This window comes from Pseudonaja textilis, chromosome Z (genome assembly GCF_049901715.1).
Source record: "Pseudonaja textilis isolate UNSWEBS1 chromosome Z, rPseTex1.2, whole genome shotgun sequence".
NCBI classification, from domain to species: Eukaryota; Metazoa; Chordata; class Lepidosauria; order Squamata; family Elapidae; genus Pseudonaja; species Pseudonaja textilis.
In genome coordinates this window covers 132,816,585-132,832,933 of record NC_142008.1, presented here as the reverse complement: position 1 = coordinate 132,832,933, position 16,349 = coordinate 132,816,585, and the positions used below count along the sequence as shown (strand labels likewise).

At 41.0% G+C, this 16,349-nt stretch overlaps 1 protein-coding gene across 1 annotated transcript in view; it reads right to left on the bottom strand.

Moving 5' to 3' along the window:
- Nucleotides 1–225: 225 nt before the first annotated feature.
- The window catches only part of EPS8L1 (EPS8 signaling adaptor L1), a 46,789-nt gene continuing 30,665 nt past the window's right edge, over nt 226–16,349 (bottom strand). The window contains exons 16-21 of the mRNA XM_026712012.2: nt 12,347–12,443; nt 8,790–8,954; nt 6,610–6,709; nt 4,192–4,363; nt 3,002–3,134; nt 226–2,740 (exon numbers count right to left, since the gene is read on the bottom strand). Of these exons, the coding sequence (XP_026567797.1) occupies nt 2,669–2,740; nt 3,002–3,134; nt 4,192–4,363; nt 6,610–6,709; nt 8,790–8,954; nt 12,347–12,443 (739 nt within the window). The 3' untranslated portion in view covers nt 226–2,668. The remainder of the gene's footprint in view (nt 2,741–3,001; nt 3,135–4,191; nt 4,364–6,609; nt 6,710–8,789; nt 8,955–12,346; nt 12,444–16,349) is intronic.

Genomic DNA, 16,349 nt, shown 5'->3' with positions numbered 1-16,349 from the left:
GAAACATTTATTTACAAATGTTGATATAATTAACAATGTCTTCCATAAAATCTCCCCAAGCCCTGAAACAATAACAGATACTGCATTTCCATCATGTCCCACAATAACAAATAAGCAGTTGGTCTCTCAGGAAGTTTGGAAAAAATAAACCAGAAGTATAAAATGTGCAAATTTTAATTAGCTATCAATGAGATATTATCTCCTGTGTGGGTTTTTTTTGGGGGGGGACTGCACTAAATTTGCCAGGTGCGAACTAAACTGAAATCCCTTACATGTGGTCCCTCAAACTGATAACTACCATGGAGCCCAAAATTTCTGTTGCTAAGCGAAACATTTGATAAGTGAGTTTGGCCCCATTTTACTGACCTTTCTTTGCCACATTTGTTAAGTGATTCAGTGCAGCTGTTAAATTAGTAACACGGTTGTTTAAGGGAATGTGGCTTCCCCACTGACTTTGTTTGTCAGAGGGTCACAAAAGGGGATCATGTGACTGGGATGCTGCCTTCGTGTGAATCAGTTGCCAAGCGTTTGAATTTCGATCACATGACCCTGGGGATGCTGCAACAGTGGTAAGTGCGAAGAACAGTCATAAGTCACTTTTCCCCCCAGTGTAGTTGTAACTTTGAATAGTCACTAAATGAACTGTTGTAAGTCGAGGACTACCTGTATTGGATTCATCAGTGCCACCACTAGGAATAGATGACCTTGGGGTTGATTTTTAGTCCTTCTACAATGATGCTTTCCTGCAAAACAGCCAGAGAACAGAATTTCTGGCCTTAAAAATGTTGTTTAAAATGTTATTTCCTGAGAGATTTACATGCTGCTCAGAAAACCATTTTATTTAATGCCCAACTTAACTGGGGGCCCTGTTCTAGAGAGAGCTTTCAAAATCAATTTCATTTTTTTAAAAAGAAGTTTTAGAAATCAATCTTTTAAAAACAGATAGTAACAATAGTAATTTCATATAAATAGGCTTAAAATAAATATTTCCTGCATTAAATTTATTATGAGAAAGCAGCTTACAGCGATTTTTACACACCTTTCCATACCTTTCTCTTCCACAATAACATTAATTTTACTGGCAGCTTAAACAATTTGTGGAGAACTGCTAGTAGATTTAAGGGTAAAACTGAACTCAAGAAACTTCTAATGAAAACTGCTTTAGTAGCACAGCAATCAAAATTATGGACATGCATTGTTCAACACATGTTCATCAAATTGTGAGAAAACTACTGGAAAAAAACAAGTTAGTTAAATAACTAGCTAACATACACACATACAGCACAGCAAGTTTCAAAACAAGTGGCCCCATTTTATGATAGAGGCTCTTTTTTTAACTTGAAACATCACATTTTCTTGTATAAGATTCCTTCAAAGTAGCTGATTCAATTCATTTTTCTCCATAAAAAATGCTTTCAGGACAATAGGAACAAGCTGTTTAAGATCTGGTTAAATCTTTTTGATTTTCAGGGAAATTATCTATAGCTAAACAGCTTGGTTTGCCCATAGAGGCTTCCGACTGCCATCTAGTGACCAAAAGTATATATTGTTCTGTGACAAACAAAGGCCTCTGAATTTTAAGCAATTAATCCTTATAATAATAATTTGTCATTTTTCATGACACATACTTCCTTAGATTATTTAATAGGTTTTTTTTATGCTGAGCTATTATTTCACAGGAACTGATCAAAAAAAAGGAAAGGTGGAGTCATTTTGGCTAGACAGGATGATTTGCTTAAAAAGTTCACAGAGCTGCAAAATATCACTCACTGAATACGCAGGCAGAACTCTGACTACAATTCAGAGGTGGTATTCAGCAGGTTCTGACCAGTTCTGGAGAATCTGTAGCGGAAATTTTGAGTAGTTCAGAGAACCGGCAAATCCCACCTCTGACTGGCCCTGCCCCCATCTATTCTCTGCCTCCCATTGAGTCCCAGCTGATCGGCTGGGTCTTCTTTTGTTGCCCTGCACAGGAGAACAGAGCTGGAAAGCAGGTTAGTGGGGTGGGGAGGGAGTGGAGATTTTGCGGTATCCTTCCCCTGCCCACCAAGCCACGCCCATAGAACCGGTAGTAAAAAAAAATTGGATCCCAGCAGTGCTACAATTCCTATGATGTTCTGTGCAAATAAACTGCATATAAAATTATTGCTTTTGTGTAAATTTACATGCATAGTTCATGAGACCATACAACTGGGGGGGGGGGGAAATCTGTTCAACAATTTCCATGCTGATGTTCAATGAAAAAACAAAAATTGAATGGATGATAGCATGCACTATATCATATTTATATTTTCCTATGGAGAGATTGAGAGATAATTGTACTAGGAGATAAACAAATTGCTCCAAAATGGAGATAGTGTAGATCCTGTAGGACATAATTATTTCATTTATTTTCTTAAAAAAAATGAGGATTAAGGAATAGGGGAGAGTGCTAGAAGATTGTTCCATGATGTCTATTTTAAAAGGAGAGATTTGAGAAACTGGGGATACCCAGAGGTTTCTCTTCTTTATAGCAGATCAGGAAGATAAAACACCCACAGTAACAATTACAACCAATTCTTTCACACTGATCTCCCTGCACAATGTAGATTCTGATCTTATAGAGAGAAGATCTGGCATTTCCACATTTCTTTAGCAAAGTCACACCACCACACAAAAAAGAGCTCTGTTAGTCCAATCCTTCTGCTTTTCTTTTTTGTCTTGCCATCACAGCCTCCAGCTCTGACATTTTCCCAGAGTCCTAGAAGAAAATAATAGAAAATTAAGGACGAAGTGCTTGACTTCAAGCCCAAAACTCTCATTATGTTATCTACTTCTTTGAAACTCTGGCATCTTTCGAGCTTGTCCCATCCCTCTCATCCCTCCCCTTCCAATCCTTATATCTTTGCTGAATCTAGATTTTTTGTTTTTTTTAAATTTCTTGTGCTCTTGATGGTCAAGAATGGTCTCGACTCATCACCCTTCTCCCAACCCTTAGGGGAATTTTCAAAATCCCTGGTACCTTTAGGAGGGCTTTCTGGATGGTAACCTGGCTGTAGACTCGAGGTCCTTCTTCTGGGTGGATAGCTCTGAACTCGTCCTTCTGCAAAGAAAGGAGCTGAGCACCGTTCAGAATTCCCAGGGCATTGACAATCCTGCAGGAAGGAGGGAAAAGAGTCGGTGGAATAAATTGAGCGTGATAGGAAAAAGGAGCCATGCCATTTAAACTCTGAAACAGATTTGAAAGTGACATCGAACTAAGTCACACTCTGGCAGCAATTTCGACCAAATAGCAGGATGTTTAAAGTACCAATAAAAGAAATCTTCAATGGATTTAATTTATCTATTTGACATACGGCGAAATTACATCAGTTAGGAGATCACAGTTCTAATACAGAGTAATAGTTTGACTACCTATGACTGCTAGCCCTTTTTGATTCACGCTCATGCAATTTTCCATGATGCGCCACAGGGGGCGGAGCTAGCTCCACACCAGAAAGAAAAACAAATTACTTTTCTTCAGCTTCATCTGGGACCCTCTCCCTCCACCAAATTCGCCTCACAAATGTGAATTGCAATTGGGAAGGTCCAGTTCCAACAGGATTCTAAATGCATGAAGCTTGTCTCCCCACCAAAGTGGGATTTATTTATCTGCTTGCATAGAACATGTTTTTGAACTGCTAGATGGATGAGTGACGGGAGCTCACCCTGCCATGCAGTGCTAGGACTCGAACCACTGGAGCAAAGAACATCTCCATCATGATTAAACGGCCACACCTCCTTCACCACACCTCCTTCGCCATTGGGTAAGCAGCAACCAATCAGATAGTTGCTAGGTCCTCATTGACTGGTGTTCGCCAGTGAGAGACTCCTCCCCCCTGCTCCAATCAAACAGGAATCTGATTTAACAGTTTTACTCCTAACTTGAGTTACCATCTATTAGGTATAAACCTAAAATCCCTAGCTCAATGGCAAATTTTAGAAGCCTACCAACTAATTCAGGAAAGCTGTTGCTGCTGCTTTATATTGTGGCTATTGAGAAGCCATTCACTGAAAGATTAGATGTTTGTCAACTACAAAGAGTGTTGACATGCATGGCATCTCTGATCTAGAATCTAATATGATTTAAAGAGAGAAATATCAGGAAAGATATGCCTGGATTTCATTACCAATCTGTGTATTTTTTTCAAAAAGAAGCACAGGCCAACTCACAATGGATCAAATCCTTTGGCCTCCAACCAGGTCCGGACTTGATCAGAATTTGAATTGTAGTCTAAAGGGACATCAGTATCCAGAGTGCGTGGGATGTGAAGAGTCTTACTACCACCACTTGTCCCGTTGGCCAGTCTCAGGACGAGCTCCTCATTGACCATGGTGAAGTGATCTAGCAGGGCAGAAAGAGATGTCACTCATGGATTCATTGGAAGGAAGCAGGCATGCAGGATTTGTCCTTGTAGGTAAGTAAGTGCAAGGACTATATGTTCTCTTCCAATAACTTTATATTTTTCTTCCAGGTGTGCAGGTATTCCGGAATCATTTATGTACTTTGGAGAAGATCATGCCCAGAAGAAAAATATGCCACTTCTTATTCTAACAGATTCACTTCTGAAAACGGATGCACCGTTCTTGGAACACACAGATCTGGGTGGGTGGAATGAGGAGGGCAGGAGGGGGGAAAGAGGGGTGGGCTGCCCAATTTTGCACGTCTCCATTGTAGCCCTTAATTCAAGAGGCAGCCATATCCCTTCTACAGTATCCTGCTGTAAATTAATATGCTGTAGGTGAAGGGTGTCAAACTCGATTTCATTGAGGGCTGCATCAGGGTTGTGTTTGACAGACATCTAGAAGATTGGATTGTCTACAACTGGTTGCACCAAGGATTTGGAAAACCAGGTCCATTGTTTTCAGGGACCCCATTCCAGGGCTTTAAGTAATGTTCTTTGCTGGGTCATTAACAAGGAGCACAACTGGGAAAAGAAACCAGCAAGTAGCTTAATTGAAATAATTTCTTTAATTGAAAGAAGTAGCCAGGAGGTAAAAAGAAAATGAGATCATTCTCAGAGCAAGTAGTTCTTCAGTTAGCAACTGGAGTTATGAGGATAGGACACTAAGGGTTGTAGAAAGGACATCAGGACTTGGGATGAAGTCTCAGTAGTGGGAATATCTGTAGTTCGGGTGCAGGGGTGGGATGCAAATATTTTTACTACCGGTTCTTTGGGCATGGCTAGGTGGGAGTGGCTAGATGGGCATGGCCATGTGACTGGTGGGCGTGGTTTCTTTCTTTTTTTGTGCACACCCCCCTCCCTGCGTGCCCCTTTATGCCTACTGAGCCTCAGGGAAGCCTCCTGGGCAAAGCAGTAAGACAGTGAGTGGGATCCAGGCACAGTCGGTCTTCAGAACAGCTGCTCGTCAGGAGGAAAAAAAAGAAAAAAGAAATACGGGTTTGGGTGAATCGGTAGATGTTATTTTACAACCGGTTCAGCTGAACAGTAGCATTTCTTACCACTGGTTCGGGTGAACTGGGCGAACCAGTAGAATATCGCCACTGCTCGGGTGTAGAATGACGGTGAAGGTTCATTCTCTGAGCTTGTGGGTTGGTTTCTGAACATTTATTTACCAGTTAGGGAACCCCTTCAGTGGAGTTTAGGGGGTGTCAATGTTCTTCTGTTTATAAGGGTTTTGTGATGGGTCCGCTGTGGGTATGTCAAGTGAGGGTCTTGTAATAGGTCTTGTGATGGTGAGGTTACATCAAGTGAGGAGATGAACTTCTGAAGAGGGGGCTTGAATGGATTGGTTGAGGGTCGCTGTCTCTGGTTAGCTGTGTGGTTGATTTGGATTCTGAGGGGTACATAGGTGTACAACCCTGTGTCTGTTGATGGAATTGCTTGTGGAGTAACAGGCTTTGATGAACTCATGAGCATGGCAGGTGGTAGGGAGGGTGATAATTTGCAATTTGCAAGACACATCACAAGACCCTCACTTGACACACCTGACCCATCACAAGACCTGACCTATCAAGAAGCCCTTATAAATGGAAGAACACTGACATCGCCTAAACTCCGCTGGAGATGTTACCCAGCATGGTAGCGAAACGTTTGTAAACCAACCCACACACTAGGAGAATGAAACTTCAGCCTCAGAAAGTCTCAAGTTTTACAGGTGACAGGAGCAGGTTCACTCTGCAAAAACGATATTTTTTATACATTCCTTCCAATATCACACGATCCAACATGTTAGGAGGCCACTGAGAAGCTAGTTTAGTTTGAACATATAAAGACCATATTGCTTTCTTCTAGAGCAAGGATGAAGAACACGTGGTTTCTAAATGCTACTGAGCTATTCAATAGTTCTAGTCAACCATGAATATTGGAGAGGGAGAATGTAATTCAGCAACTTCTGAAGGACCACAAGGTCTTCACTGCTATCCTAGACACCGAGTTCAGATTGTCCAAAGGACATTGTAGTGGACAAATCAACTCCAACTAATATAATTTCAGTCTTGTGCTCTTACTAGGCCAGAGATCAACCTGAGATTTTTCACCCATCATTTGAGTTATGTGCTTAGGCAAAACAGAAAGAAGAATTGCTTGTTTCCTGGCTCTTTAATTCCAAATGAAAGAGGAATCTCACCTTTCTTACTGTGGTCTATGTCAAGTTCCTCCATGCTGGCCCATTTTACACCATTGGATTGCAGATGTTTGGTCTTTGCTGGTGGCTGAGGTGGTGTTATCTATGCAGAGAAAGAAAGGAAGGACAATGAGTGGCAGAAGAGATGTCACAAAAAATTACGGTGACAAGCCAATATTAATTATCTACAAGCAATTCGTCCTCTGTATTGTCTTGGTTTTAATATGTAAAACCCCAATTCATTTGGATCCTTATATATATATACACTTTTGGTTTTCCATTTGCAGCACTTTTAAGTAAAGTTATGCATGTGGAATACAGATCTGATTTCATCCTCATCCATCTTTGATATTTCAGACTGTGGTTTGTTGGGAACCAGGCTGCCAAAGTGGCAGGTGAGTGTGCGTAGCTTCATATGTGAATGTGCGGGATTTAGGTTGCATGCATGGAAACCATTACCTCCCTCCCTGCTGCCACCGAAACTGCCTAATAAGTCACAGCTTCCGCTGCCATCACTTGTCTGGGGAATTGAAAAGGTTGGGGATCCTCATTCTAGAACTCAAAGGGAGAAAGCTTTGATTGCTCTCCCTAAATCTCACCAGGCTTTTATCGAGGCTCTCTGACCTCTGTGCCGCAATGCTGGATCCCCCAAAGATCTAGTCCAGTATTTGGTTTCTAATAATCGCCAGTAGATACTCCCAGGGTATCCCTAAGCGGTCCCTAAATTTTCCGGCTTGGTGGACTGGCAGGGGCAGGGAAAAAAGGGTTGGTTCTGAGTGAGTGATGGGTGCACATCTATGTGCCTGTGCGGTTCCATTTCTGCCACTCACACAAATGGAGTTTGGTACATGAGCATACCCACCCGTTGCTCATGTAATGGACCTTCGAGCTCGCTAGCCACTTCCGTGGTCCAGTTCTGAACAAGCTGCAGTCCGGTTCTGGGGCATGGCCCACGGGTTGGGTACCCCTACCTAAGCATATTCCATTTCATGTCCTCAGCTTCTTATATTCAGAGATACAGGCGGGATTTGCAAAACCGTATTGCCCCATGAAGCAATCCTTTTCACTAGCCTTACCTTCCTCTCCATTCTCCGTTCTGCTTCTCCTGCCTGATATTCCTCACCTGGTACCTTGTTGCCAATGAAACCTGCATGATGTTCTTCGTATCACGTGATCAAAATTCAAGCATTTGGCAACCAGCATGCCCTTATGACCATTGCAGTGACTATTTGAGTGATTACAGTACCATAAAGCCACAGTGCTGCAGGCTACTTCTGCTGCCTGCTGGCTGCCTGCAATTTGGCAGTTCGAATCTCACCAGATTCAAGGTTGACTCAGCCTTCCATCCTTCCGAGGTCAGTAAAATGAAGACCCAGATTTTGGGGGGATCAGAACATGCTGATTCTGAGAACCTCTCAGAGAGGGCTGTAAAGCACTGTGAAGTAGTATAGGAGTTTGAGTGCTATTGCTATTGCTATTTGTGATGTTCCCAGCTGGCTTCTGACAAGCAAAATCAATGGAGGAAGCCTGATTGGTTTAATAACCATGTGATTCACTCAACAATGTGATTAATGCGCTTAATTGTGGCAAAAAAAAAGTCTGTAAAATTGGATGTGATTCACTTAACCATCATCTCAGAAAGAAATGGCAATTCTAGTCCCAACTGTGATCATAGGTGAGGACTACCTGTATCAAGTGAGGATCATCAAGTTTATAGCTTAACACATCTGGAGAAGATTAAGAAAAGCAAAGGCTATTCTACCCAATCACTTTTTGTATCGTATGCCGCCCAGAGTCCTGGTCTGTGAGCTATGTGGCCATATCAATAGATCAAATTAATAAATATATTTCATTAGGGTTTTTTCCTGATGGATTGCTTCGCTGGTTCAGTTGTTTTCTTTGCTGCTTTTAAAATATTGATTTTTAATTTTAAATCCCATTGGATGCCGAATGATAAAAAACAGAAATAAACAAAGCCCTAATTCATGTAGTCTAACTCAGTGGCCCGCAATCTTTTGGGCACCAGGGAGAAGTTTTTTCCGCAGACTGGTGGGGACATAGTTTCACATGCTGCCTGCATTCTGCAGATGGAACTTCACTTGTTTGCAGAGCCTGGTTTCTAGCATGCCGCAGCCTGGCACTGGGTCACGGACTGAGAGTTGGGGACCTCCGTTCTAACTTACCTTTGTTATTATAGGGTCGATTTCATGGATTACAAGAATTTCCTTGTCATTCTTGATATTGGAATGATCTCCGTTCATCACTGGAGCAAGAATATTATAAGGGACATAACCAACTTGACCATAACAATTCTTGACTTTCCACCACTTTTTACTATCATCGAGAACCTAACAATAAACAAAAAATGTCCATATAAGCAGAGACAACATTCCAGCCAGTTTTTGTGATACTCACAACTGTCCTAATTCAGCTTCATAAATAATTCCATTCCTGCTAGCAGTCCACAATTTGTTTAGTAGGCAGCCTGTCTATGCATAGTTATACTTTTCACATCGAGCCATATGGCCTCTATTGAAGAAAGTGTCGTGATTTCATGGGTGCAAGCACTTTACAACTATTTTACAACACTTTTGTAAAATATCAGCTAGAGCAGGGGTGTCAAACTCAAGGCCTGTGGGCTGGATTTGGCCCTCAGGGTGTTTAGATCTGGCCCGCGGGGTTGCCTTGGAAACAGTGAAGGACCGACCTATGGTGCCTCTGCCAGCAAAAATTGAGCTTTGTTTTTGGCTGTGATGGCCTCCTGCAGCCCTCCCCCAGAGAAAATGGACTCCTAGAGGGCTGTAGGAGGCTGTCATGGCCGAAAACGGAGCTTGGGAGCCCATTTTCACTGGCAGAGCACTTGGGCTGCCACAGGTGCCCCCAACACAAGTGAGGTCAAGCTGGCCACGCCCCATGGCCACGCCCACCCTGGCCATGCTCACCCCAGTCCCCGAGGTCAAACATAACCCTGATGCGGCCCTCAGTGAAATTGAGTTTGACACCTCTGAGCTAGAGGATGTTGCCAATTTTGCAGAAGTTCCGAATTTATTCGTTTGCTTGTCTTTTGTTCCACCTCTATTACTTTATAAGTAATATAATAGAACGTATACAGGAAAAAAAGTGGATTTCCTCCAGTTAACAAATATTGTGCTGAATTGGATAAATGGCCTACATATAAATAGTCCTCAAGTTGCAACAGTTGATTTAGCGACCATTCAAAATTACAACGGTACTGAAAACAATGACGTATGATGATTTTTAATATTTATGACTGCTGTGGCATCCCCATGGTCACGTGTTGGAAATCCAGATGCTTGGCAAATGATTCCTATTTATGACGGTTGTAGTGTCCCAAGGAGGTCGTGTGATCCCCTTTTGTGACCTTCTGACAAGCAACGCCAATGGGGAAACCAGATTCACTTAACAATCGTGTTACTAACTTAACAACTGCAGTGATACAAATAAATAAATAAATAAAAGAAGAATAAAGCTGCATCATTACCCACTTCAAACCACTCCGAGCCATACATGAAGCAAACTGACACCCACCATAAAGATGTAGCACGACCACGAACTTGAAGCCAAACAGCAGGATCACAGCTCACCAGCTCAAATCCCCCAGCAACTAAGACTAACCTGAGCACAACCAAGCCCCCACCTGAACAGAACACGCCTCCAGCCAATGAGAACACGGCCAACCCCGCAACCAATCAGAACACAGTCAAACCCCCTACCAATGAGAACACACCCCCACCCAATCAGAACACAGCCAAGCCCCCACCCAATCAAGTCACACCCCCACTAGCAGTTAAAAGGAAGAAGCAGCTGCAAGCTCACATCACTCTGAGAAGCACAGAGCTGAAGATGCAAGCCTGAAAATGATGAATGAGACTTCATCAAAACATTGCCTAGATACTTCCAATCTTACGCGAGAAAACCCGAATAACCAATGATCCATATATATATATATATATATATGGATCATTGGTTATTCAGTATATATATATATATATATATATATATATATATATATATATATATATATATATATATATATATATATATATATGGCATTCAGCTTTGTTTGGGTATTTTCCCACGTCATTGTAGTTGTGCTTTTAAAGTTGTAGCGACGTTTCAGCAGAATCTCATCAGCCATCATCAGGCTTCTGTATAGTGTTCATCTGTGAGTCAGGCTTTTATAGTGGTTTCAGATTTAAATTTGGGGCAGCCTATTGCTGTGCCAGAATGGTTTTTTCTTCACCCTGATTGGTTGGGAGTCTTGGTCTGTGTTTATTGGTCTTGGAGTTTGCTGTGTTCTGCTTGATTGGTGTTTCTAATATCGCCTGTCTGTTTTTTGGCTCTTTTTGTCTCTTGATTGGCCCGGCCACATACATTGGACAGACCAATAGAAGAATAAGTACCCGCCTGGATGAACACAAAAATGCAGTCAAAAAGCTGGAACACACTTCCTCACTAGTCCAACACATGGAAGCCACAGGTCATAGCATCAACTTCAATGGCACCAAAACCCTAGCCACTATAGAAAACCTCAGCCACAGAATCATCAGAGAAGCCATAGAGATTGAAAAAAGACCAGAAAGCATGAATAGAAGAGATGATTCCACCAGACTGTCAATCATTTGGAAGCCTGCACTCACAAACAAAAAAATCTCCACACCACAAGCCAGGCAAACACCTGGGCACAGACAGATCCCCCCTGATACCTCCAGCTCAAACACACCCCAGCCAGGCACCCAGATGAAACCTAGCTTCCTAACTAATGATAGCTGTCCATTTACCGGAGCCAAGCTGCACTAAAGGCCTCCAATAAAGTAACACAATGTTGCCAGCCAATCAAGAGACAAAAAGAGCCAAAAAACAGACAGGCGATATTAGAAACACCAATCAAGCAGAACACAGCAAACTCCAAGACCAATAAACACAGACCAAGACTCCCAACCAATCAGGGTGAAGAAAAAAACCATTCCGGCACAGCAATAGGCTGCTCCAAATTTAAATCTGAAACCACTATAAAAGCCTGACTCACAGATGAACACTATACAGAAGCCTGATGATGGCAGATGAGATTCTGCTGAAACGTCGCTACAACTTTAAAAGCACAACTACAATGACGTGGGAAAATACCCAAACAAAGCTGAATGCCATACATGTAAGTACCCACGAAAACTTAAGAAAACAAATTATATATATATATATATATATATATATATATATATATATATATATATATATATATATATATATATATATATATATAAAATTAATATAATATATATATAAGTAGAATAGTCATTTTACTTTATGAATCAACATATTTTATATGAACTAACATATTTTAAAATAAAATATATATTTGTAACTGAATGTGTAATTTCTTGACTTTCTTTTATCTTACAAAATTGACTTATGCATATCATATTATTTTTGCTTTTTTCCATACATCTTTACTTCTGCTATCCATATATTTCATACCATACACTAAAGAAATAAATATGTTGTAAGTAATTCTTGAGGAACTTAAGGTGGTGAAAATGCATAATAGTCTTCTCCTATTTTCATAACCACAATCATCCAGCTGATTTTTATGTTAAAATTTCAGGTTGGCAAACAACAGTGTGCTTTGAACTTTTGGGATTCCCAAATGCAATTATCTTCTTTATATTAAAGATTCCACTGTATGTTATGGCATGGTTGATACTCTGGGTCATAAATTTACCTCTAATATATCTCCTTGAAGCACTGACAGTTCATTGCTGTTTCTGGCTGTGAAGTTGTGGGTGCAGATCACTGGTTTCCTCTCTAAATGTTTGCACCTGTGAGGGAGAAGGAAGATGCATTTGACTTATGCAAGAATACCCATGATCTGTGTCAATCAGATTTCACATCTAAGGAATTCACAAAGCAAGTTGATTTAGGATTAAGGAACAAGGTTGCCTATTAGCACAGGGTCAAGAAATTTGTTTTAGCTGAGCTCATCTTTCAGTTATAGTGGTACCTCTGTACTTGTTGTTAATTAGTTTTGGGAAGTGAAGAGTACCAAATAAAATTTTGCTATAAAGAACAAGGTAGTGGGTCACATAGCAGCTGACGTCAACAAATTCTAGCTTGTGCATTGGGCACCAAACAAACAATGAGTAGCGGGACAAAATTTTCATGTCAAAATGTTTTGGGTATCAAATTCATTGAGTTTCAAAACAGTGGACTACCAAGGTACCACTGTCTACGTATATCCTAGTATGGATTCTTTACAGATTTTCCTCCGTGCTAGTCATCCAATTTAGACCCAGAAAACTTTATTTTTTCATTTCATATTTTCTGAGAATCAGAAAACCTTGGGTACTGCTGCAAATTTGCTCTCTTGTTTCCCTCATCTGTCACGAATGGAAACAGTTTTAGATGGAGGTGGGGAGTGTCATAATGTTTTATGGAAAGTTTTAGAGATGACTACTCACAGGTTTATGTCTATCTCATCCTCCATTCCTTTCACTATTCCCTTTGATGGAAACATTCTCTGTCTTAGACCTTTATACAGAGATGTGGTTTTCATTTAGTTTACTCTAAAGCCACACAAGTTATTCATTCACTTCGTTTCTTTTTAAAGTGCCTCTTATTAAACACACAGATCTTTTCTCTAAACCTGCAGGTGGCATAACCCATCTTCATATAAATACGAATGCTCACCAGAAAGAGATGGGGGAATTATTCTTAACAGGCTACGGTTGCAATGTATAAAAACAAGTCATGCATTTTCTTCTTTAGAACTACTGTTTCCGGGGGCGCCTGGGGTGGCATGTGGGTCAAAAAAGTCAACCCTCTCCTTTTTATGCATATTATGATGCACATAGAAAGGTTCAGGCTTTGATGACATATAGGTAGTCCTCAACTTATGACCACAATTGACCCCGAAGTTTCTATTGCTGGGATATTTATTAAGTGAGTTTTGCCCCATTTTATCATCTTTCTTGCCACTAAGTGAATCGCTGCAGCTGATAACTTAGTAACCTGGTTGTTCAGTGAATCTGGCTTCCCCCATTGACTTTCCATGTCATAAGGTCACAAAAGGTGACCACATGACCTTGGGACACTGCAACCATCATAAGTATGAGTCAGTTGCCAAGTGTCTGAATTTTGATCATGTGATTATGGGGATGCTGCAGAGGTCGTAAGTGTGAAAAATGGTTTGAAGTCACTTTTTTTAGGGCTGTTGTCACTTTGAACGGTCACTAAATGAACTGTTATAAGTCAAGGACTACCTATAGCAACCATCTTGATTTTTTAATACTCCTCCTTGTGAAAACCCTCAATTACTTCTTTACTTGCAAATATATGCAAATTTTATCATGTAATTCAGCAGTCCCCGACCTTTGTGGGCTCAGCAGCCCGGCTTGGTGAGGGAGAAGGGAACTGGGCTGCGTAAGTGGCTGGCCAGCACGCATGTACACGCAGATCCATTCATGTGAGCACCAGACCAGGTTGTATGCGCATGCACACGCAGATCAACCCATGGAGTCGAATCGACTAGTGGAGGCAAGTTGAACTGCAAGCATGCCCATGTGCACGAGCTCTCTGCTTGCATGACCTGTTTGCAAATAGGCCATGGCCCAGGGATTGGGGACTCCTGCTACACGCCAGAGGTCTCCAATTCCTGGGCCATGGCCTGTTTGAAACTGGCCCGCAGGAGAAATGGACAAGCCTGTGTATGAAGCTCCAGTTGTGCGAGTGGACTTCGCACACAAGCACCCTCTGATCAAGCGCCCTCCGCTCACACGAGGGAGCATGCTTGCCCATTTTTGCCATGGGCCACGGGCCACAGCCCAGGGGTTGAAGACCCGCTGATGTAATTGACTAAAAGAATGGTTGTTTCTACATTAAGTTTTCTTTTTTTCTACAACTGTCAGCATAATTAAAACACTGCATTTTAAAAAAAACCTGTGAAACCGTGCTGTTGAACAAGAAAAATACAAAGAGTAAGAAAGAGTAATAAAAAATTAAGCAATATTGCTCTTGACAGGAAACAAAGCTGATCCATTAAAAAAAAAAAGAACCCAAAATAAGGATACTTCTAATTAAAGGCCCAGAAGTCCTGAAAATTTCAATAGAGCTTGAAATCACAGCAAAGACAAAGATGAGATAGAGAAATGAGCAGAAGAAGTTTGGTCAATGGGATGAAATGATTGACAACTCTTGTGTCATCAACTAATTAAGCTACTATACATTTTAAATGTTAATAAATAAGGGTTAATCTAGTTAATAGTTGAGGGTTAGTAAATCAATTGTGAAATATTATTTGCACCATGCCATTTTAATCTAGATGTGTAAGCATAATAAAGAATGAAAGGGTACCTACCAAATACAGAGTTAATACTGTAGTGGTAACTTCTGTTTTATTGAACTGAATATAAATATCGAGCGCTTCCTTCAATATCTTAAATTGACACTGATACTGAATTTGGGCATTGTGCGAATTTCAATTTAAGTCATGTAGCAAATTTTAAACAGATTAACTATCTTTATTTCAAATTTAGATTTTTCTTTTTTTATGTAGGTTTTATTTAATATATACTGGGCTTAGGGGGTCATGCAATTGTGTATCTATTCATCCTAAATTTCATGCATCCAGCCAATAAAAATGATGTGAAAGAAGATTGCAAGATGGCTAGGTGTTACCATCAATTAGCACGTCACAGTAGCAAAGTGACCAACTCTAGTCATGCTCAGATTCACAAAGGTTGCCCAATTACAGAACAGGGAAAAAAATGTGATATAGAAGGAAGGAATAGATAATGACCAGGAAAGGTCAAAATGAGACATTAGCTTACACCAGTTGCCTCTCTCTTGTAATAAATGGCATTTCCTACCAGGAAAAGACACTCTGAACCATTTACAGTATCTGCAATCCTTCCTCCAGCTAGATTTTATGAGGATCAGAATTGGACTGGCTGGGACACCCATCTTGCAAACTGGTTCTGAGAAGGATAGGAATTCAAGAAGAAAAAGAAAAGGAGACACCCAATTCCCAACCCACTCCAATCCTACCTTCACTGGCTGGCTAGTGTCCCCCTCTTGGTTTTCTTCTGGGCGCCATCTTTCTTTAAACCACTGTCTTCTCATTTTTGTTCTGTTACGCTTCCCTTCCATGCCCACCACCAAAACACCTGGTCCCTGACTCCTGCTTCTTGCCTTGTGGAAAACTCTCATGTCTCTCTGCCTCTCCTCCAATCTTCTTCCTATTTTCAGAGCTGAGTTCCCTTAATTGTTTCGCTCTCATGCATCAGAGTCTCATCCAAACCAGGTCAGCAGAGAAGAAAAGAACTGAATTCCTCTTCCGTTCTTTTCTTGTTCTGCTTCAACACATTTTTTTTTTAGTATTTATTTGATTTGTCAATCGCTTACAAGATACAGGTATAAGAATAAATATAGTTTTGAATACATGAGATAGATACTTATAAGAAAAATTAAAAAAACAACAACAATAGGACAGGGACGGTAGGCACGATTGGTGCGCTTATGCACGCCCCCGACAGGCATTTTAAGATAATCTGGGCTCTCAAGTCTTGGTGCTCAACTTTATTCCCCTGGACTTCTTGGGAGACCCAAGTATCCTTCCTCTCTTTGTCTCTCCAGGGAAAGGGCTGGGTTTGGCCTTTTGTTCGTTGGTTCCCTGCCAAGTCCCTGTCTCCCTGGGTCCCCAAGGGATAAAAGGTTCCCGAAATTATTTG